The 23,070-nt window shown below is 35.8% G+C and overlaps 1 protein-coding gene across 12 annotated transcripts in view; it reads left to right on the top strand.

Moving 5' to 3' along the window:
* The window catches only part of UNC80 (unc-80 subunit of NALCN channel complex), a 223,590-nt gene that overhangs the window by 91,457 nt on the left and 109,063 nt on the right, over positions 1-23,070 (top strand). For 7 of the 12 annotated variants that reach the window (XM_081813699.1, XM_081813697.1, XM_081813696.1 and 4 more), the window contains exons 23-25: positions 11,921-12,133; positions 15,417-15,588; positions 18,385-18,518. In XM_081813699.1, the coding sequence (XP_081669825.1) occupies positions 11,921-12,133; positions 15,417-15,588; positions 18,385-18,518 (519 nt within the window). The remainder of the gene's footprint in view (positions 1-11,920; positions 12,134-15,416; positions 15,589-18,384; positions 18,519-23,070) is intronic. The other 5 variants (XM_081813703.1, XM_081813705.1, XM_081813702.1 and 2 more) reach the window with 1 other exon arrangement.

Below are 23,070 nucleotides of genomic sequence, written 5' to 3'. Positions count from 1 at the left end.
TTTTTCTCATTTAGTGCCCTGAATATATCATGCCAGTCCTTTCTGGCCTGCCAGGTCTCTGTGGATAGGTCTGTTGCCAATCTAATGTTTCTACCTTTGTAGGTTACAGACCTCTTGTCCCAAGCTGCTTTCAGGATTTTCTCCTTGTCTCTGAGACTTGTAAGTTTTACTATTAGATGTCGGGGTGTTGACCTATCCTTATTGATTTTGAGGGGGCTTCTCTCTGCCTCCTGGATTTTGATGCCTGTTTCCTTCCCCAAATTAGGGAAGTTCTCCACTATAATTTGCTCCAATATACCTTCTGCCCCTCTCTCTCTTTCTTCTTCATCTGGGATCCCAATTATTCTAATATTGTTTCATCTTATGGTATTACTTATCTCTCGAATTCTCCCCTTGTGATCCAGTAGCTATTTAGCTCTCTTTTTCTCAGCTCCTTTATTCTCCATCATTTGGTCTTCTATATCACTAATTCTCTCTTCTGCCTCATTTATCCTAGCAGTTAGAGCCTCCATTTTTTATTGCACCTCATTAATAGCCTTTTTTATTTCAACTTGATTAGATTTTAGTTCTTTTATTTCTCCAGAAAGGGATTCTCTAGTATCTCCTATGCTTTTTCAAGCCCAGCTAGTATCTTTGTAATCATCATTCTGAACTCTGGTTCTGACATCTTACTAATGTCGGTATTGATTAGGTCCCTGGCAGTCAGTACTGCCTCTTGTTCTTTTTTTTTGAGGTGAGTTTTTCTGTTTCATCATTTTGTCCAGAGAAGAATAGATGAATGAGAGAATAAAATGCTAAAAGGATACCAATGACCCCAGAAAAATATACACAGAACAAATCAGCAGAGACCGAAACCAGGGGCATAAGAAAGGGAAAAAAGAAAAAGAATATGATCAGGATGGTGAATAGAACAGAGCCACACACTTGATTTTGGGTATATTTTGGTTTGTTAGAAGAAACTGCCTCCCGAAATTTTAAATAAAAAACATATATATATACAAAAATAAGGGTAAATACGATGAAGGGATAGAATATGACTGTAAAGATGAAAATTTTAAAAGATTTTTAAAAAGGAATTGATAAGATAAGATGCTGGTTGAAAAAGGGAAGAAAAAAATTTTTTTTTAAATGAGAGAATGTCATCAGGTGGGAGACTAAAACAAAGCCATACACTAGATTTAGGTTATATTTTAGTCTGTTAGAAGAAACTGTATCCCAAAATTTTAAAGAAAGAAAAACTTATATATATACAAAAAATAAGCTTAAATACAATGAAGGGATAGAATAGACTGTAAAAATGAAAATTAAAAAACATTTTAAAAAAGGAATTGGTAAGATGTTGGTTGAAAAAGGAAAGAAGGAAAGTTTAAAAAATAGGAAAAGAAAAAAATAAAGAAAATTTTAAAAAATTAACTTTGAAAGACTAAAGAATCATGGTAAAAAAGCCATGAATTCTATGTGTAGTATTCCCCTAGTGCTGGAGTTCTTTCGTTCTCATTGATTAGGTAAACTTGGTCTTGGCTGGATGTTCTTGCTCATCTTCTGGGGGAGGGGCCTGTCACAGTGGTTCTCAGATATCTTTGCCGGAGGCAGAATTGTCCCGCCCTTGCTGGGTCCAGACTAAGTAATCTGCTCGGGTTTGCTCTCGGGAGCTTTTGTTCCCTGCAAGCTTTCCATACAGCTTTGGAGGACAAGAGTGAAAATGGCAGCCTCCCAATCTCCACCCCAGAGGAGCCGAGAACTCAGGGCCCCACTCCTCAGTGCACCCCCAGAGAGAAGCAGTGAATCACTCCTGTCTCCCCAGTTCTCTGGCTGCACTCCGTGCTCACCCTGCCTGTGACCGAGTGTTTCTATCTCTGGCACACGACCCCCTTTGGAGTCTCCAAACCCAGCAGATCCCTGCAGTGTGCTCCCGAGCTGCTCCTCCTGGGGGAGGAAGGGGAGTCTCCCTGGATCTGCCGCTTGTTGGGTCCCTGCTGGAGGAGCAGTGGCCCGACTGTGCCGCGGATCACAGTTTATGGCAACCCCAAGCTCAGAGCCCATGCCTCGGCTCCATCTCTGCAGCCGGCTTCCCCGCTCCAATACCTGGGAGCTCAGCCGCACTCAGGCACCCCCAGTCTTTCTGTGACCCCGAGGTCCTGAGACCACACTGTCCCGTGAGGGTTCCACCCCCCGCTTGGCCACTGGAGCAATGTCCCTCAGAGGAGCAGACTTCTAAAAGTTCTCATTTTGTGCTCTGCTGTTCTATCACTTGCTGGTAGCTGGCTCCCTCGCCCTGTGGTCTATCTTCCCGAATATTGCCTCAGATTCATTTCTCCACACCTCCTACCTTCCAGAAAGTGGTCACTTTTCTGTTCATAGAATTGCTGCTATTCTTTTCTTTGATCTCCTGTTGAGTTTGTAGGTGTTCAGAATGGTTTGATACCTATCTAGCTGAATTCTTGGGACTCTGCATCTTGCTCCTCCCACCTACCACATGAGCTTTTATCCCTAGGAAATATATTGATTTTTTTTTTTTTGCTTTGTTTGCCTAGTTTTAAATTCATTTAAGTTAAATCATGCTATCCTCTTTTTGCTCCACATTAAGTTTGAGTTCATCTTTGCTGATGCTTTTAGCATTAATACATTGATTTTCACTAATGAATGATCTCTGTTTGTTTGAATATGCCACAGTTTATATATCCATTCTGTTAAATGGGCGTTTTTATTTTCTCCAAATTTTGCCTATTTTGAGCAATGCCTTCATGAGTATTACTGCACATGGGCCTTGATTCACAGTTTTCTAAATACACCTAGGGGTGGAATTAGTGAGTCATAATTTTACTATATGATGCCAAAGCTGTTTCACAGTAATTGCAACAATTACTGGCACCAACACTGTAATAAAAGCTCCTGTTGCTCTTTGTTCTTGTCAGCGCTTGTATTAAACAACATTTTTATTTTTACCAACCCAGTGAATTAAAGTAACAACACTTTATATTTCAACCTAAAGTCTGAAATGTCTTTTCATGGATCTATTTACCTTTCATTTTCACCTTGGTAAAAGATCCCGTGATGTCTTTTGTTTATTTTTTAATGGAGGATTATTAACTTTTTGATAATTTTAAAAGAGAGTATTGATATTGTCAGTAAGAATCCATTTTCTGTTCTCTGTGTTGCATCATTCCCCACTTGGCTTATTTTTATTTTATTCCTTATACTACATTTTAATGAAGAGAAAATTTTAGTTTGATTCATTAAGATTTTCTTTATGGCTAGCATTTTTTTTTTACAACTTTTTAAAGAAATCCATAGGTAATAAATATATTCTTATCTTTTCTTCTAAAAGTGTTAAAGTTTACATTTCATACTGAAGTCTTTAACTAGAACTTACTGTGTGATTGCTATAAGATAGGAAATTATTTTCTTTTGTTTCTTTTCCCACATAGAAAATAATGATCTTAGCATAATATATTACTAGCCCATACTTTATTCTCTCATGTGCAGATAATTCATTTCATTCATTGTTTTGAATTCATTGTATTATCTTAATCATGTGTCAGTTTTCCATACATGCATGAGTGTAATTCTGAGCGGTTGTTTTTTTGTTTGTTTGTTTGTTCCATTCCCCTTCTACCCAGAGTTAAACTACTCTGTTTTAATAGCGAGAACTTTTAATATCACCTAAGCTACTCATGGCTCTGCTCTTCTGTGTGAATTTTATAATTAGGTTGTCAGGTTTCTGAAAATCTTTTAATTTATTCTTAAAATTATATTGAGTCCATTGATAAATTTAGACATAATTGAAATTGAGTTCTGAATTGATTAGTCAAAAGTTCTAGTTTTTGAGTCAGTTTAAGTAATTTTAATTTTTTTAGTAACTTGTTAACTTCACTGACATTTTCATGTTTGTTGACATAAAATTTATCATAACATTTTCTTATTAGTTCTCAATTTTGGCAGCATCTGTAGTTATTTTACCTGTTTTTATTCCTAAAATGTGAGAGTTTTTTTCTTTTTAGACTTGCCAGATATTTGTCAATTTTATAGTCGTTTTTCATGACCCTGTTGAGTCTATTTTATCTTCATTCTCAAATTCACTAATTTCTCTTCTTATTTTTATTTTCTTCTCTTACTTTGAATTTGTTGTATTATTCTTTAGCTTATTGGTTGATGGCTTAGCTTGTAATTTTATTTTTTCTGTTTAAAATTGAGCATTTAGCTATTAATTTCACTCTAAATACTGCCTTAACTACAAACCATAAATTCTGATAAGCTGTATTTTTATTTATTTTGTTAATTTATTTTAAAATAATTTTTAATTTCTTTAATGATTTCCTTTTTGTCCATGGGTTATTTAGTTGTGTGTGTTTCAATTTATAAATTCTAAGTTTTGTTAGGCATCTATTTGTTATTCATTTGTAACTTTATTTTTATTGATTCTTTGGAATTAATTTAGACTTGTTTTATGGACTAGAACATTATCAGTTGTCATAAATGTCCCATTTGTGGTTGAAAAGAATGTATAGTCTCCAGTTGTTGGGTACAGCATTTTGTATTCAAATATCCATTTTTATTTACTTCTTACTGCTTGATCTGTTGATTACTAAGTTGTGTTTAAATCTCTGATTGCAAATTTGATGGCATTTATACTTGAAGTTCTGACCATTTTTATTTATTTAGCAGTTTAGAAGTGCAACAGGTATCTGGTGCTATAAACCTTTTATCACTAGCTAGTGACCCAGTTTATTTCTAGTAATACTTTTTACCTTAAGATAGATTTTTCTCTGATACTAATATAGCTGAAACCATTTTATTAGGTTTAGCATTTGCTTGGTATGTCTTTTTTTGCCAATCCTTTACTTTCAATTTTTCTACATCTTTGTGTTTTAGGTATGACTTTCATAAAAAACAGATATTTGAATTTTTTATACCACTTTAACAACCTTTTCCTCTGGCAAATTTAGTACATTTGCACAGATTATGATTGCTGATATAGATTCACTTCCCTTTTTTTTTTTTTGCTTATTTATCACATTTTTTTCATTATTTCATTGTGTATATGTTCTTGTTTCTATCCATGTCCTCTTTTAGATTGTGTTGGATTTAGTTTTATTTCTATTGATTTGGTTTGGTTTGGTTTAGTTTAGTTTTATTTATTTTCCTTCACTAGCTTGGAAATCATTCTCTTTTTATTTTTTTAAGTTACATATTTAAATGAAGTCTAAAATTAATATCTTTACTCTTCTCTCAAACAGTAAAATATTGTAGATTTTACCCCCAACTATTGTTTGAGATTTAGTTCTATGTTGTTGTTGTTGTTTTTTAACATTGACAAAGTAAACATTATTTTTGTTGATTTTCAGGAAAGTTATTTTTAAATTTACCCAAAAGCTTAGCATATTCTCTGCTCACCATTCCTCCTTGCATCTCATACATTCCTCTAAGATCCATCCTTTTGAAGGAGACCTTTCAGAGGTTTCTTTAGTGATGATCAATTGGAAGTAGCTCTCTCAGCTACAATTCACTTAAAAATGTCTTTATTTTGGTCTCATTCTTGAAAGGTACTTTTGTTGGAAATATAATTATAGGCTAAGATTTTCTTTCTGTACTTCAAAGTATTATCCCATTCTCTTCTGGCTTAATTGACATTGTTTTATGTATAGGAATATATATAATATAATCTGCCCACCCTCCCCAATTGCTTTTAATATTTTCTCTTTACTTTATTATTTTGCAGTTTCATGTAATTGGCATATTACATCTGTTCTGAAAATGTTTCTATTTTCTCTTCCAAGATTATGTCTTTCACATTTTATCTAATCTTTATTTTTATAAATTGAAAAGGTTTATGATAGGTCTTATCAGTTTATCCTCTGGTTTTGACAACTTCTTTCATATTTTTTATTTCTTTGTTTCTTTCAGTCTATATCCTGAATAAGTTTCTGAGATATCTCTTCCATTTCACTTTGTCTCTTCAACTTTGTCTAATCCCACAGTTCTTAACCACGAGTAATTTTGTCCACCGAGGGACATTTGACAATGTCTGGAGGAATTTTTCATTATCACAACCTGATGATTGCTACTAGAATCTCCTGAGTAGACACCAGAAGTGCTGATAAGCATCTCATAATGCATAGTGTACCCTTCATAAAATAAGGAATTATCTGGCCCAAATGGTCAATAGTGCTGAAGTTGGAAAAAACGTGATCTAATCTGTGTTTTAATCTATACACTGAGTTTGAAATTTCAAGTGCTACTTTTTATTTGTAGAAGTTTTATTTGATTCTTGTTTTAAAAGTGCCTGGTCAACTTTGATAACCTAATTCTTCATCATACTTATATCATTCATACAATACCCACATTAATCTTTAAATGTATTCAATATACTATAATTCCAATAATTGCTGTCTTTGTGGGTTTGATTCTATACTTTGTTTCTTCTCTTACTCATGGTGGATTTTTTAAATGTATTTTTTATGTGAACTTAACTTCTTGGAACTTTATCAGTAGGAATTCCTTAAGACCTGTGTTAAAAGCAGTGTTATTTAGTGGACCACAATATCATCATCATCTGTGAGCATGTTTGAAATGCACATTTTCAGACCCTCAACAGATCTACTGAATCAGAATCTCTGGAATGAGAACAAAAAACAATCCATTTTTTTCTATATTCCCAAGTGACTCTAATGCACACTCAAGTTTGAAGATTTGAGAAGTACTGATTTAAAGTATTCCTCCAGAAAGGATTTCCTTTCTCAGGCATCTGGAAACACCACCAACCTAAGACCATTTTTAAACTCTTTTTGGTGGTCAAGGAGCACAGAAATGGTGCCCATTCTAGTCCAAAATTATACAAGATTGTGGGATTTTGACTAAGAGTTCTCATAAAAGAATCTTTTTTTTTTTTTTTCTGTTTTACCCAGAGCCAAACCTAGTCAGGCAAGCCTACTTCTGTGGGGTAGATCTTTTTCCTATTCATCCACTGAAGGTGACTCCCACCTGGGATCTGGACTTTACATAGAGGTAAATGAACTGACCTCCTGCTCTGCTTGGGCCCAAACATTTAACTCATGGCCCATTGAAAACCCAACACCTCTCCATAGGCGATAGAAACCCTCAGGGTAATTATTCCTATGCTAGCTCGCACCTGTCTCTCTTCTCCACCCAGAATTACACTTTCTTGTAGTTTCTACTATCCAATAGTCTATTATCTCATGTTAGAAACAAAAGCAAAAACAAGATGAAGAAATTAGGGGATATTTTATCCAGTATATTTAGATGTCTAAACCAAAGTAAGTTTGTTTTTACACCTAATCCATCATATTGTCAGAAGCAGAGGACTTCATTTGGTTTTTATAATACTTACCCAAAATATTAGTGTGATCTGAGTAACTTAAAATGGCAAGCCATCTAGACCATGTACTAAAAAATAATGCCTACCTCTAGCCTGACAACTGAATGATTTCAGTTGCCCACAGCTACTGTGGAAATGAGCAAGGGCAGAGGCAGCCGGTCCATTACTTAATGATCTCAGCCAGGCAGAGAATTCAATACAGACTAAGTAATAAATACTGACTCACAAGCACATGCCTTCTAGCAAACGAGCTTCCAAGGCACACTAAGACCCACAATAACTACCTAGTCCCACTGGTTTTAAATAAGTAGGTATCTTGCACTAGCAAGAGCTTTATATTTTATTGTAAGGCAATAAAAATATTATGTAATTCCCCAGGGGCCAACATAAAATATTCAGTCTTTTAAAACAGTTAATTCCTGTACAGTGTTTTTATATGAGTTTTCAGAATCAGGACTTCTTCTCACATAATAAGTTCAGATATAGTCCTTCAGGGATAGGTATGTATGGCAATTATAACCTTCAATTAACCATCGTATCTTGGTAACAATATTTTCTAAGTCCCCAGGCAAGATAAAGCACAGCTGTTTGAATTAGTGTTCCAATTCTCTCCTTCACTTTCATAAAGGAAACATTCAATATACATAATGATCTGATAAAATGCAGGGAAAAGTGACAAAGGAAGTCAAGGAAAGGTAGCCAACACTTGAAGTTTTCTCATTGCAGAATGTTAGAGAAAACCATGCTGCGTAATGACATTCTTAGAACATTTTGTAACTTTAACTGAACAGCTCTGTAGTCATTGCAGAGAATATCTTATATAAGAGCAAACCACCTGAAACTGTTAGTATTCAACTATTTTTGACCTTCAAGCTTACAAATTCCATATGATTTAATCTAATATTTCAGGTCAATCTAATCTCCCCAGTTAAAATTGATTCTTGCTTGTCTGAAACTGTGAAGTTATGCCGTAATTGAATTGAAGCCACTCGTGGCATTATGGAACATAAAAAGGTGATATAACAGACATGCAAATAAGAAAGAAATTTACATATGCCTACTTTTCTTTCAGGACCACCAGTAAAAATTCTCTGTGGTATACCAATTGTATCAAATTTTGTTTAGATGTTCGCTTTTGACTATGCTCTGATACTCTGTGGTTCTTTTCATCCATGCAGTGTTCTTCTGATTCATTTTTCTCCATTTGTGCTGTTTTTCTCTGTGATGTGAATCCATCCTTATCCATTCTGTCATGTCTCCATTTTTTGCTGCTTCTTCAGATTGTGCTGAGCTATAAGAGGTAAGCTCCATCAAAAGAGGAAAAATTGACTCTTCTTTATGTCCAGGAGGAATCTGTTGTCCAAGGTATTCGATAACCCTGCCCCTAAAAATCAATACTTTCTAAACTACACTTTGAAAGGAATTTATAAGGGAAAAAATTCCCCATAGCCACATCTACACTAGAATGCCTCAAATGCTCTTTTATACACAGTGTGATGTCAGTACTTACTGCCAAGTATCTTCTACCAATGTGCACAGTAGAGTCCTTAGCTTTGTAGAGTCCTCAACAACTCCCTCAATTGTCTGTACAGTAATATATACTATAATACCCCCAGAAAGTGCTAGTATTCAGTGCCATCTTGACTATAGGGTTTCAAGCCTGTTTTCATCTACTAGGTTCATGAGGATTATAATTAAAAGGCAATATTTGAGTTACTCTATGTCCTCATCCCTTAATGCAGAGAGTGACATTTCCAAAAGTTACCTGGTTTTACAATTTACAATTTTACAATGGATCAAATTCATCAGATAATAATCACCTCTCCCTTTAAGATTGTGCTGCCTAGTTAATGGGAATTATTTTCATATTGATCTCAATTCCATTTTCAAACTTTAGGATTTCCTAGGGCTGATAACTGGTGTAATATCAGAGTTTTATTATAACTCGTTTTTGAGAGCAGAAAATCATAATTGCTTCATTCAAAATGCCCTGAGCTTCTTAAGCAAATAAAAGCATTTTTTTCTGAAGAAGACAAACCAATCTACATGGGAAAACTCACAAAGCACAATTTGGATTTCTCATTCATCTATTGTTAACCTTCTCAGTGTCATCTAAAGTTAATGGCAATAAAAAGATCCTCTGCCCCATACATTTGAGTGGGTTAAATTTCGCCCTTGGTAATCCTGTAGGAGCCAGGGTCTATGACATAACGCTACCTCAGCAGTAATCCTGCCATTAAGCAATTAATCCCATTGCTTTATATTGGGAATGTGTCAAAATGTGATGGGCTAAGAATAAATTCACGTTTCTCACCTTGCCCTCCAGACTGCCATGTTTTCAGAGACAGATGTTCAAGCCTTTTCCAGACACAGATTAGCATATCTGAGATGTTTAATTAAATAAATATTTAATACAAGAAAAGAGTGTAGATATTTAATCTGTATGTTATGGTACCACAATATTGATAGGTTTGATGCAGAAAGTCATTTGACCCTCTGCAATCTCAAGTCTTTCTATTCCCGTGACCTGCTACCAAATCTTAGCACCAATGTAGTGGATGATAGATTCTCATCATTAGTGTCCATTTTTTATTAATGATAGGTTCTCACCATTAGTGTTCATCTTGTATTCTGCCTTTTCACATAGGTTAACTTTGTACGTAGTAGCAATACGTCATATGCTTTGTGAAATTAAGTTCCTACATAAATATATTTCTTTTTGGAATTCTTGATGGCTTCTTCTAAGTTGTGGACAATGAGAAAATGCTTAAAGGGCTAACTCACTTGAATCATTAAATGTGCTTGAGATACTGTGGTACTCAAAGTATGAAGTAACCAACTCTGCCTAAGAGGAAAGAAATTAAGGAAGGCTTCTTAGAGGAGGTATTTTATTCTTAAAAGTGGGAATTTGCCAGATGGAAAAGGGGCTTAACAGCTCCGCAAATGATGGAAACAACATATGAAAATGTGTAAGATGTCATATTTGGTTGACTGTAACCAGTTTGATGTAGTTAGATCATAAAGTACTTGATAGAGGGATACAAAGGGAGATGAACCAGATAACAAAGATTGAGTTTCTTTATTCATGTTATTGTTGAGGTGGATGGAGCCTATAATAAATTTTAAATAGGAAAATGATGGGATCATATATCTGTTTTAGAGAATAACATTACATGACATTAATGTCCCATTTTTAAACAATGACTTTCTACATGCCTTCTAGAGATAATCTTTTGCCAAGATTTAGATGTACATAAATTAAGACAGTGCAGATACTGAAGAGGAACTGACATAGATTTGGGCATTAGAGAGACCTGGTATTGAATCCTGTGGTCACCTCTTCCTAGCTGTATGATGGTAGAAAAATTATACCTCATTTTAAAAACATTGAAATGAAGATATTCTTTCTAGACCAGAGGTTTGTTATTATAATTAAGAATTACAACTCATAAAAACTAATTGGCATGTAATTGATATTCTTCATATATTAGCCCCTATTTTAACATCGTGGATCAAGGCATTCTTAAGAACATTATGGTTTGAAATGATGGAAAGTGTTTCAATTTGAAAACCTGTGGTTACTAATCAACTTATGGTTATTAGGTAACTCTGAGGTGATGCCTAATATTGTGATGTATTTTTTTTAAACTGGCACAAGTTAAAATACACATTAATTGTTGATGTGTGTATTTCTTTGTGACCTGTTGACCTTCTAGAGAAACTTCATGCTCCTTCCCTTATTTATTTATTTATTTAGCTTGTAAAGATTTCAGTAGGTAGCATATACTTACTAGTTTCTGGGTATTAACTTAAAGTTGTTTCTTCTTTTATTTTTTTTCAAATACATCTTGACATGACAGGATGGAACCAAATTTTTATTTTTCTGAAGAAATGCTGTTTTTCATTTATCAATTAAATCATTTCCTCTTTGTCGAACATTTTCAATTGAGACCATGCCTATTTAAGCAGAATTTGATCTGTTATTCATGACAAAGTCAGGAGAAAAAAGACTAACTCAACAAAATCTAATAAGCACTTCCTTTTCTTACTAGCCAAAATGTGCAGAAACAATCGAAACAGAAACAGTACTTCTTTGGAGCATGTGGATGGTCATAAATAACAGATTATTGTTGGAACAAAATCACTCTTGACTCCCTTGATTAACATAAGACTGGTTCTAGAAATTGAATATTTGTTTGCTTCAGGTTAAAATTTTAGGTTTAACAAAAGGTTCATGTTGAAAAATTCCTTTGAAAATTATCTCTCTCTCACATTCAAATCCCAGGTGCCTCTTAACTATGCAAAAATAGAGTCATGAAATTACTTGAGATTCTTCAAAAGAGGAAAACTGAACACAGAAATCTACTTAAAATGTCTAATTCTTCAGTATCCCAATTTGTCTTCAAGGATTCATTTTCCAGAATTCCCACTACCATCAACCATGATAATACTACCTTGGGAAATATGGCTAACCTAAATCAAGATATGGAGAGTAAAAGAACTAAGAGTACATAGTAATTCCCGTGAAGGTCAGCCTATTGTTCATTAATCCCACATCATTCTTTCCTTGACAACCGTCCTCAGGAAGCTCCTGTGGTAGCCAGAGCAGCTCTGTTCCTGGAATGTGCCCGGTTTGTTCACCGCTGTAACCGTGGCAACTGGCCAGAGTGGATGAAAGGGCATCACGTGAATATCACCAAGAAAGGCCTTTCAAGGGGCCGCTCCCCCATCGTGGGCAACAAACGGAACCAGAAGCTGCAGTGGAATGCTGCCAAGCTCTTCTACCAATGGGGAGACGTGAGCTTTTGATTTTCTTACATAAAAATTGGGGTGCTTGAGTGAAGTGAAGAAGGTCATGTTTATGTTTGTTTGGGAGACAATTTATTAAGTGTCTGTTATGTACCAGGCACTGAACAAAACATCTTAGGGGAAAATAAACTTTAATTCATTTAATCTTCCCAATAAATTTATGAAGTTAGACATTATCTCCTCTGTCTCCTTCCTTGGTCCTCTGTCTCCTCCCCCTTTATAAATGTACACATTCCCAGAATTTGTTATAATTTTTTTTCTGCATAACCTCCCCCAGGACTACATTTATTCCTGTGTTTTCAACTGTAACCTGTATGCGAGTGGCACAGACTTCTCTATCCATAGCACCATTCAGATTCCAGGCCAACATTGCCAAATGCACTCCAGAGGCATTCACTTAATACCCTGAAACACAATCTGACCAAAGTAAAACTCTTCTTCCCATATAAATACACCTCCATCTGCAAACCTTCCTGAACTCTCTATTTTTATAAATGGTACCACCATTATCTAAGATGGCAGCCTTTGAACATATTCCAACCTCCCTTCCCTTACTGATGCCACCTCTTCCATGCCACCAAGGTCCTGTTAGGTCACATCTTCATTCCTTCTCATCTGGATGACTAAGATAGTTTCCTATTTGGTCTTCTTCCCACAGTCTCCCCTCATCTGACCCATCCTACACACTGTCAATAAAATGATCTCCATATGGCAGAGCCCATTTAAAAGCAGAACATTCATCCTTATCTCCTGGCTTCCAGACTTGCCCCCTCTAATTCATTCTCCAAGCTGCTCTCACAGTGATTAGGCTAAAATGCAAATCAGATGGTGTTTCTTACCCACTTAGAATGCTTCAGTGGCCCTCCTTTTCCCTTGGGATAAAACCCAAATTGCTTATTAGTCTGGCATCACTGCTCTCTCTTAGTATTCAAACCATACCAAGATTATGGATGATGAAGTCAAATGAGCTAATATAGCTAAAAGACCATTTATCTCAATCCTTTCTGTCTAAGAGGTATTCAATGATAATAAGTTATTACATTCATTTTTGAAAGGATACATGGTTTGTGCATTTCTACGCAGTTAACACAGAGTCTCTCGAATGAGTAAGGGTTTTCCCCCACTCACACATTACCCTTCATCCTTCTTTAGAATACAAAATGAAGTTCGGCTTCAAGAACTATGGGATCTAGTCCCAGTCTACCTTGCCAGCCTTCCTGCACGTGATTTCCTCTCACAAAAGCATGCTTCAACCATGTGGTTTACTTGTCAGTCTCTGAACACATCAGTGCACTTCCTTGATGGATCTTTTGGAACTCTCCATCTGGAGTATCCGCTCCTCCCCTTCCCCATTAGCCAAAACACCAGTCCTTCAAAATCTACAGCAAAGAGACACTCTATGACTCTCTGACTGAATCGAATCTGTCCATCTTCTGAACTATTTAAAGTGCTTTTTGTCTCTTTTGACATTTAATGTGTTATTCTGATGTGTTGTTGCCTCCCCAGGAGCCTGTAAGCTCCTTGAGGGGAAGAACAAAAAAACAGACACCCTGTATTTGAACCCCAGACCACAGCTTGCTTAGCCACCTTGAGCAAGACTGTCAACCTCTCTAATCTTCCCAGTTGCCAAACAGTGATCCTTCTAAATGAAGGTTTAAAATCTACTACGGCACATGAAGCAAAGATACTGACATACTGTAACAATTTATTCAACTCTGTTTTATTTAATACCTAACAAATAACCTCACTTAATAAATATTTGATGAAGAAGAAAAGAACTAACCTATCCTCGAGGCATTTTTTAAGCCTTAGAAGAGACATAGAGCTCTAAATTATTATTTAGACATTTAGTATAACCCCAGACAAGTTCATTTTCTGAGCAAACCCTTTAAGCTTTATGAACTGTGGATTTAAGATAAATTGCTTAGTGTCAACATCCTGGAATGATCAATGCAGATTTTTTTTTCCCCTTTGAATCTCACTATTAAGTTTGTTGGCTCCACTCCAGACTCATAATTGCATGTCTTCTTCTTTAGAGAAGATCTCCAAAATAGTAGCATCAGGACAAGGCTTTTTATTGAGGTAGTAGTTTTTGTTTTTATGTTTTGTTTCATTTGCTTAAAACTTCTCAGGGTAGTGACTGAACTTTTAGGAAGTTGTGATACCTTTTTTACATTTCTTTCTCATTGATAGAGTTTTTGATACTTGTCTCTTAATTCCAGATTTTAAGGAGACCTTTTTGCTTCCAGATAGCCAAGACATTCAAACAACTTGTGTTTTTATTTGAAGATATATCCTTGTCAGTTTCCAGTGGAAAGTCTAATTTCATGCATGCCCAGAATCCAGCAACTTCTCTAAATATTTGAAAGAAGTAATACAGGAAGGAAGAATAAAATTAGCTGGAATGCACAGAGAAACCAAGCTGTCAAACCCCAAGTTCAGTGCTCATTTTAGCTTTTGACTCTCCTTCCTAAGCACGTGTCTCTTCTTGTCTTGCACACAGTATATAATTGGAAAATAAAAAGAATTAGAAAGAGGTGGCATATTTTGTATCTTTATGGAAAATTCCTTTTGGTAAATCAGACAATAGTGCATGATGATTCAGAACAGACAGCAGGTATTAGTTCTATGTTGATGTTGGATACTCTACCAAAAGAATAGTTAGTATTTCTTACTAGTTCATAGGGTATCATGGAGTGAGGGACAAAGTCTATAAAAAAAGCCATTAATTGTGTACATAATGGCAGATATAAATAAAACTGCCGTACTAGAATTCATGCCAACCTCCAACTCATTAGCATGGCAGTGACATTCTCATAAAATAGCATAATCAGAAGCACTTGCAGGAACTGTGAATTCTTGGGTTTTTTTACTACAACAAAATCCTCCATTAAAAACAACTGCATACTCCCTTATAGGAGACCTATAAAATAAATGACCTTCAAGCAAGTGGAGATATTTTCAGAAAAAAAATTTGTATGAGAACACATAGGTATTGTTTCAGTTCCTACAAGTCTTCAAATGACCTTGGAGATAGTGTCAATGCCATCCACCTCTGGGTTTCCACATAGGGAAACGTGGTGGCAACACCACCATGGCGCAGAGAGGAGGCTTCTGCTGTACGTTTCGGTATCAGTCTCTTGGTTTCATGTGCCCTAGTAGTTTATACATACCTTCCCATTAACAGTTGCTTATGACCTCTATAATGTGAGAGCCTATTTTACAGTCTGACATACTTTGTGCTGTTTCGCTCTTTTTCTCCCCATGGTAGGCGATTGGAGTCCGATTGAATGAGCTGTGCCACGGGGAAAGTGAGAGCCCCGCCAACCTGCTGGGTCTCATTTATGATGAGGAGACCAAGAGAAGACTGAGAAAGGAGGATGAGGAAGAAGACTTTTTAGATGACAGTAAGGAGACTCCCTTTACTACAAGAACCCCTGCTTGTAAGAATCTCTGCTTTAGGAGCACTTAATATTTCTCTTTCCTCTTTCACATTCTTACCACCTTCTCATGTCTCCCCACTGCACCTTTTCCCCTATTCCCTGTGCATGGATGTAACGCATGTGCATAAAGCCACACAAAGAGAGGGCGAGAACCAGAAAGAGAAGACTGTAGGCAGAGACAAGGAGTTGCAGGCAATATGGAGCATCCGTTGCCTTGTAGTCTATGACTCTTACTATTATACAAAAATTAGTTTTAGGCTTTTCTGAGAAAATATAGCAGTAAATTACTGACCCAGTAGAGGTTTAATCAGGTTTTACATTTTGTTGTTGCTCTTGGAGATTAAAAAAAAAACAGACCAAATAGAATTGAACATGAAATGCTTCCCAGATCATTAAAGTAGTGGATTCCTTAGAATAATTACTAACATGCATTTAACATGAATTTGAAATATTAATTGAGATGGTTAGACTGTGAATGTCTGCTATACTGTACTTATTTGTTAAAATTAGAAGCGAGTTCCACCATAGAAGAGTAGAGACAAAGAGATTCCTGTACATTCCTCTTAAACACCTTTTTGTGCACACATGTGTTCTACACCATACAAGCTTGTTGTGTATGTCTATCACTGCCTTTTATGGGCCATACAATTCCTAAATGGTAATGGAATTAGTAACATTATCTGATGAAGACAGTGAGGCCTCGTCCTCTTGACTTTCCCTAGTGATTTGAAATTCAAATTCCCTGATTATGTTAAAGACTGTTCTTAGTTAAGTGATGCCAAGCCTACTTCATCTTTCTAGCCATGAAATGTAAAAGGATGACTAGGGTGTAACAGTGTGCATAATTAAATAACAATCAAAGAAAACTTATTGCCTTTTTTTCCACTTTCATACCAAGGATTTTTTTTTGCAATCTTTTTTCATCTTTTTACCCTTTCTCAGCTTTTATCACATTGGAGCCAATTTTCTTGACTTAGCTGTTGACAAAACACCAAATTCTGACATCAGTCTTTCAGCCTACCAGTGAACATTGGCCTCCAAAGATTCCCTCAAGTTCACAAGAGTCTAGACTATCCTAGAATGCTTCTGAATTGTAGGATGGAGAACGGAATTGGGTCTAACCCTTAGGACCACTTGAGGACTATCCAGCAAACACAGAACCTAGTGAAGGCCTATCAGAAGCCATCCCCAACTGCCCTGGATCTCCTAGGGGTCCTTCAGAACAGAGAGGAGCTAAAGCAACATTAGATGGATGCATCCTCACAGGCCAAAATGAACTTTAATCTCCATGAGACCACATAAGTATCTTTTACTGTATGTTATGCCTGGTACTTAGGCTTTTTGATGAGAGCATGTAGGACTCAATTCTTGTTCATTTTGACAGACTATTTCAGATGATAGTTACAGAGTGCCTGGACTAAGACCAAGTTCAGTGTTTACAGGATTAACAAGAAGAATCTGGATGATAACCTCAGGACAGATCCACAAGTTCATACTGAATATTTAGTGTTAGATTATTATTTAAAAACTATTGCACATCCAGACAATTTCTAGAGTGATGTAGTCTCCATTGAATATAAGATTGGAATGTCTGGTTTATTTCCACTCTCTTGTCAGTACATAACTCATCTTGCATTTAAAATATAATTATGCCTCAAGAAAGTATCAGTCTAGAAATTCTAGAGGAGTTTGTCTCTTCAGTTCTTAATAAGAGGCAATGTCCCTATCCACATATTATCTCTGGAGAAAAAATAATGGTTTTCATGGGGAAGTGATAATCAGATATCTTCAGAAAGAACATAATTTCCACCCACTCTCAGTATAAGCCCTGATATATATATACATATATATATATATATCCTATTCAATTAAGAAAGCCTAATACACAGGAAATATTTTAGAAATATGTTTAGGAATGTTGATATGTAATGATATTGTGATTGCTTGATGCCTTGATTCAAAATAGATAAGTATTTTCTTTCTCTTATGAGAGGCAGAACTCAACATTGCTTTGGCCTTCTTTTCTGAACACTGATAAATTTTCGGCAGGATTAGTGATGACATATATCTGAGAACAAATCCTCAGAATTTTAAAAGTCTCTGGTGTCACCTTGGCCATTATCTGTTATTATCTGACTTTAGAGCAAAATCTGGGTCTATGATGGAGGCAGCATTTTACTCATTCAAAGGCTGGTATTCTTCAGAGCAAAGGAGAGTATTTGCCTACTTCTAGTGTAACTATGCTTTAATATGATAGGCTAACTTGTATAAAGTGTATGAAAGAAGTGATCAAGTATGCCTTGTTTATGTTGCAGAAACACTTCTGGGCTAGTGGAAGCAACATCACTGCCCTCAAGATAGATGTCTCTCATAAAATGAGCTGGCAAGATTTTTGTAGTGCCAAAACTAGTTCACCGCCCTGTACATAGTCTAAATCTGATTAAATTAGCAGTGTGAAATCTTGCAAGACTGCTTTCCATTTCTGTTTTTGTTAAAAGGCTTTCTAGCTTAGTGGGCTGTGTTTTTTTACTCTATGAGCCTTAAGGAAAATAATTTAGTCCTTACTGACTGATATTTTAATACTAAGGAGCTCACTATTGAGTTACAAAATGGAGGAAGAGAGGGGTACAAGTAATGCACAGATTATGCTAAAGGGACTAGGTCAATTGAACGTGAATAGGTAACATTCTCATATACAATTTCATTTTGGACATGTGTAGCTTTGTCCATCAAACCGTGCCTCTCTGTATTTTTTATTGGTTTGTTTCTTTATGAAGGAACTCTTTCATTCTGTAGGTACTGTGAACCCCTCTAAATGTGGCTGCCCCTTTGCCTTGAAGATGGCAGCGTGCCAACTTCTCCTGGAGATCACTACCTTCCTGCGAGAAACCTTTTCTTGCTTGCCCAGACCACGCACTGAGCCTCTGGTGGTAAGTAAAGCATGGGTGTTAATAATCTGGCTACTCAGAAAGGCCAGACATGTGGCTAGGTTTTGAGTATCCACAGTTTCCTCAAATGCCCAATGGCCAAATGTATCATATAACTTAAAAAATTCAACCAAGGGATCTTCATATATAAAATCTCATTTTTCTATTACAAACAATAATAACTCTGAAGTTGACCTTGAAATTACTGAAGATAGCACCACTGGGTAAAACATTGGATCGATCACTGTCAGTCATGCTAGGAATGTCTAAGAGCCTTTTGACCAAGAAGAGATCTTAGGGATTGCCATCTGGGAGACACAGAGTCCATGGAAATGAAAAGTGTGCTCCAAATTGGAATTGTGAGCAGGCTTGTAAAGGTGAAAACCATAAGATTATATAACTTGTTTGAAAAGAATTATGATTGGTGCTGGCAGAGTTTAAACTATCTAATACAGGATTGGCTATTTAGCTAACAGGTGTTACATGATCTCTATTTTAATCCAAAGTAGAAGGATGTGTTCCAGAAGGCGGTGGAATTGCAGTCGACAAGCGGCAATTGACAAAAGTAAAAACTTCATGGTGTTCTGAGAAGTGAAACAGGAAACATACATAGGCCCTACTTCCTCAGTATCCTTTGGTCTCTATTTTGAGTGACTCTCTTAGCAATGCTTACTTCCTTGTGAATCTTCTCTCATAAGCCCTTAGGTTCCTTTACTCTGCAAATATGAGGAGTTTTACCAGCAGCATATTTTAGAAATTACTGATAGAATTTTTTTGTCATAAAAATTTAACAGCTCATAAATCCATATAGAAATGTGCTTCCAATGAATTCTCTCATTTAAGTTATGGGCAAAAAGACTTGCTTAAGAATTTAGCATGTAAACATCTCTAAACATATATTTTTATTCCTGCCGTACTTCGTATGGATGCAAATAGGCAGAAGAAGTCCACGCACGCATGCACACAACCACGCACGCATACTCCTGCACCATCAAGGCCTGATTTGTTTAGCAGAGTATACCAACGCTCTGCAAGGACCAGGCGTCTTCACAGAGTGTGTGGGATGGGCACACTTCAGAGCTGATTTTCCTTGGCCCATAGTCCTCTAATAGGCACCAAGTTTCCAGTGGTTCTTTCATTACAGGCACCATCCAGCCAGAGCTGAGAAACCAAATTCTTTTTATTTTCCATTTACACAGGACTTAGACTACTCTACCAGAAAAATTGTTACGCAATCTATGCGCCTCTATTTTCGCCAGTTTTACAGTCCACCAGCTCTCCTGCTTTTTTAACCAGACTGGGCATGAACAAGGTCATACCCCAATCCCTGCGGGGAAACACAAGAATCAGTGCATTATCCCTGAGCACTGCCTCTACCTCTGGTTTTCCAATGTCTGGAAGACCTGTTCTCTCACTCTCTAAAACGTAAAATGGATCTTTTCAAGTTGGAAACATTTGCGGGTAAAATGTATGTTTTCAAGAGAAACATACTGGTATTTGGACTGTGAAACTACATTATTTGCTGTCAGAAAGGGAGGTTCCTCCTACTGCTCTTATTCCATTTTCCTATTAATCTGGGCCTTTAATTTTCTGAATGTCACCTTTTTTATTGAGACTACTCTATAAAATCAAATCAAGGCCAACATGTGTGTTTAAAATCAAGTGGGATGAAATATCTGATCTGTAAGACCTCTATCAGTGCTATTTTGTCAACATTCTAATTATACTGAAGCCTTCATAAAAGCATGGTGGCACATCTACTTTTCATTTTTTCAGATTTTTATTTGATCACCGTTCTGATCCATTGTGACTTAAAAAAATAAAAGTCTTAAAGTTTTGTTCTCCTTTTCAATTCCATAAAGCTAGAGTTTAATTATCCTTTATTATTACAGTAAATTTCATTTTAAAAAAAACAATCAAAACTTTTAAAAATTGCTATAGAACCAACTCGCAGTCTAGTGGAAAACAGCAAGAAATTAAGCTAAAACAGAGCCTTCAGTCATTCAGTCAAGGAGAGGAAAGTGTTCACAACGGCATCACCTTTAACAAGGCCTTAGAGATCCTTCATTCATTACACTGGGATTTTTATTGTCCAGTGTAGGTATGCATTATGTTGGGATATGACCTTTATAAAATAAATGGGAAGCTTTTTCTCATTTTTAATCTAACTTTGCTTAATGGGGAAAAAAAAAAAACATATACACACATACCTTAAGTTATATTCCAACCTACTATAAACAAACAGTGAGTTTAATAAAACTGTTTACCAACACAGAAACTGTAAATGCTGCAATTGTTCTTTAAGAAATTGTACTAAACAGTGAGTCTAACAGTTTAAGCATAAATACCATCAATATGAACTATTATGGTTTTAACAAAACACTTCCTGCAAGGTTATTTATTGATCTTGAAAACAAATTTTTTTTTAGTTCAGTAACATTTTTAATAAGTAAAAATAATAACTACCTAATGTACAAAATAATAAAAGTATAAGGTAGTAAAGCAATCATATTAGAAGCTACAGACATTCTAGAATCTGTGGCTTGAGGATGGAAGAAAATCAGGAACATAAACTTTCTATGAGAGAAAAAGTCTTTTCGACAGAAATTGCCATAAGGCCCTTTCCAAAATGGATGAGATTTTCAGGTGAAATTTCTGTTTGAAAAAGTCCTAGTTATATCCAAAACGTGGAAGAGAAAGCAAAAGAACCGAAAGTACAATAATTTAAAAGTTAATTAGTTTCGGGTACCTGGGTGGCTCAGTCGGTTAAGCGTCTGCCTTTGGCTTAGGTCATGATCCCAGAGTCCTGGGATCGAGCCCAGCATTGGGCTCCCTGCTCAGCGGGAAGCCTGCTTCTCCCTCTCCCACTCCCCCTGCTTGTGTTCCCTTTCTCGCTGTGTATCTGTCAAATAAATAAATACAATCTTTAAAAAAAAAAAGTTAATTAGTTTAACCACGGTTGTTTCTTGGATAGGGTTAGGAAATCCCAGGAGGCCACTCACTGGATTGGTTGGGGGATGGAGGTAAAAGAAAAGGCAAAATGATATCAAAAGGTTTTAAAAGTTGATAAAAAAAAATGTTTTTATCAACTTAACAATTTTTTTCCCAGATCCCTAGATGCAACTTAAATAATGTGCTTTTTTTTTTTAAAAGAGCTTCTGGTAACATATTTATTCAATGTTTTCATAAACCATACTAATAAATAATGTCTTAAAAAAATAAAAAGCATTTTTACAAGATTTATAATCTAAAATAACATAATAATCAAATCTTTTTCTAAATATTAACTTCCAAACTTGAAAACAATAAAGAAATAAGAGAGATAATTTTGTTTGTAAAACTGCTGGTCTATTCACATGTTTACCAACTGAATTAGTGAAACCAATAACCAATGGCCAAACAACATAAATTAAAACAAGTAATTCCTATCCAATGGATAGATGAGTCCACAATAATAAAGAAAAAAAAACTGTAAGGAAGTCTGTTGTCTACATTCATTCATTAGAGAGAGCAACATATTGGAAGCTTTGGTGCAAGATTGTGCTAGGGACTGTACCAAATATGCTGATGGAATTTAACAAATCAGGTTATAAAAAAATATACTGCTGGATTCCAAATGTTCCTAAAGTTAAAAAATCAGAAGCAAAACAAAATTTACATATACCAAGACTAACTGATGAATATTTATTGGGAGTAAGACTATGAACAAAAGGTGGTGTGATAGAGGAGTGCGGGTGATACATAGATAAATATACTGAAACAGGAGAACCAACACATAAAAAATTATTTCCTGGTGTGAGATATAAGAGCGACCCTGAGAAGGAGGCAGAAGGGCCATGTTTGGCCAAAGAAGGGGCTGGAAAAACCTGAAGAATCTTTCTGGAAGAGGTCACATTTGAATATAACTTTGAAAGAGAGCTGGGATTTTGACAAATGGATAAAAGAAGATATTGGAAGAGATAACGACTTTTGAGAATCAGAGTTGTTATGTTACTTTTTATCCCAAGTAAGAAATTTATGTGATTAAGTTTGGCTAACAAAATACAAAGTATATTAGGTTTTCTATTTTTTTCTAAACGGGGTTAATTTCAGGGAAACAATTGTATTCCTAGAATATTTTTTGAAGTGCTAAATACATTCCATGTAGTTCCTTTATTTTTTGAGATGTGATCTAATTTTCTAGGTACCAAAGTATGACTTCTGTTCTTAATTAAAAGGAAAAGAAGAAACATCATGTAGAGTCTAAAGTTTCATTTATTAGGGGCGCCCGGGTGGCACCGTTGGTTAAGTGTTGGACTCCTGGTTTGGGCTTAGGTCATGATCTTAGGGTTGTAAGATGGAGCCCCTCATCACTGCACTAAGTGCAGAACCTGCTTAGGATTCTCTCTCCCTCTCCCTCTGCCCCTCCTGCTCGTGTTCTCTCTCTCTCTATCCAATAAATAAATCTTTCTTTTAAAAAAGTTTCATTTATTAATAACAATTAAAAGCATAAAATTTCAATCTTGGTGCAAAATGGGCTTTTAAAAATATTTTTGTTTTCCATATCTATATGAAT

This window comes from Leptonychotes weddellii, chromosome 3 (assembly GCF_054177405.1).
Source record: "Leptonychotes weddellii isolate Sample4059 chromosome 3, ASM5417740v2, whole genome shotgun sequence".
NCBI classification, from domain to species: Eukaryota; Metazoa; Chordata; class Mammalia; order Carnivora; family Phocidae; genus Leptonychotes; species Leptonychotes weddellii.
Note: the sequence above shows the minus strand (reverse complement) of the source record. Positions and strands in the feature narration are given on the sequence as shown.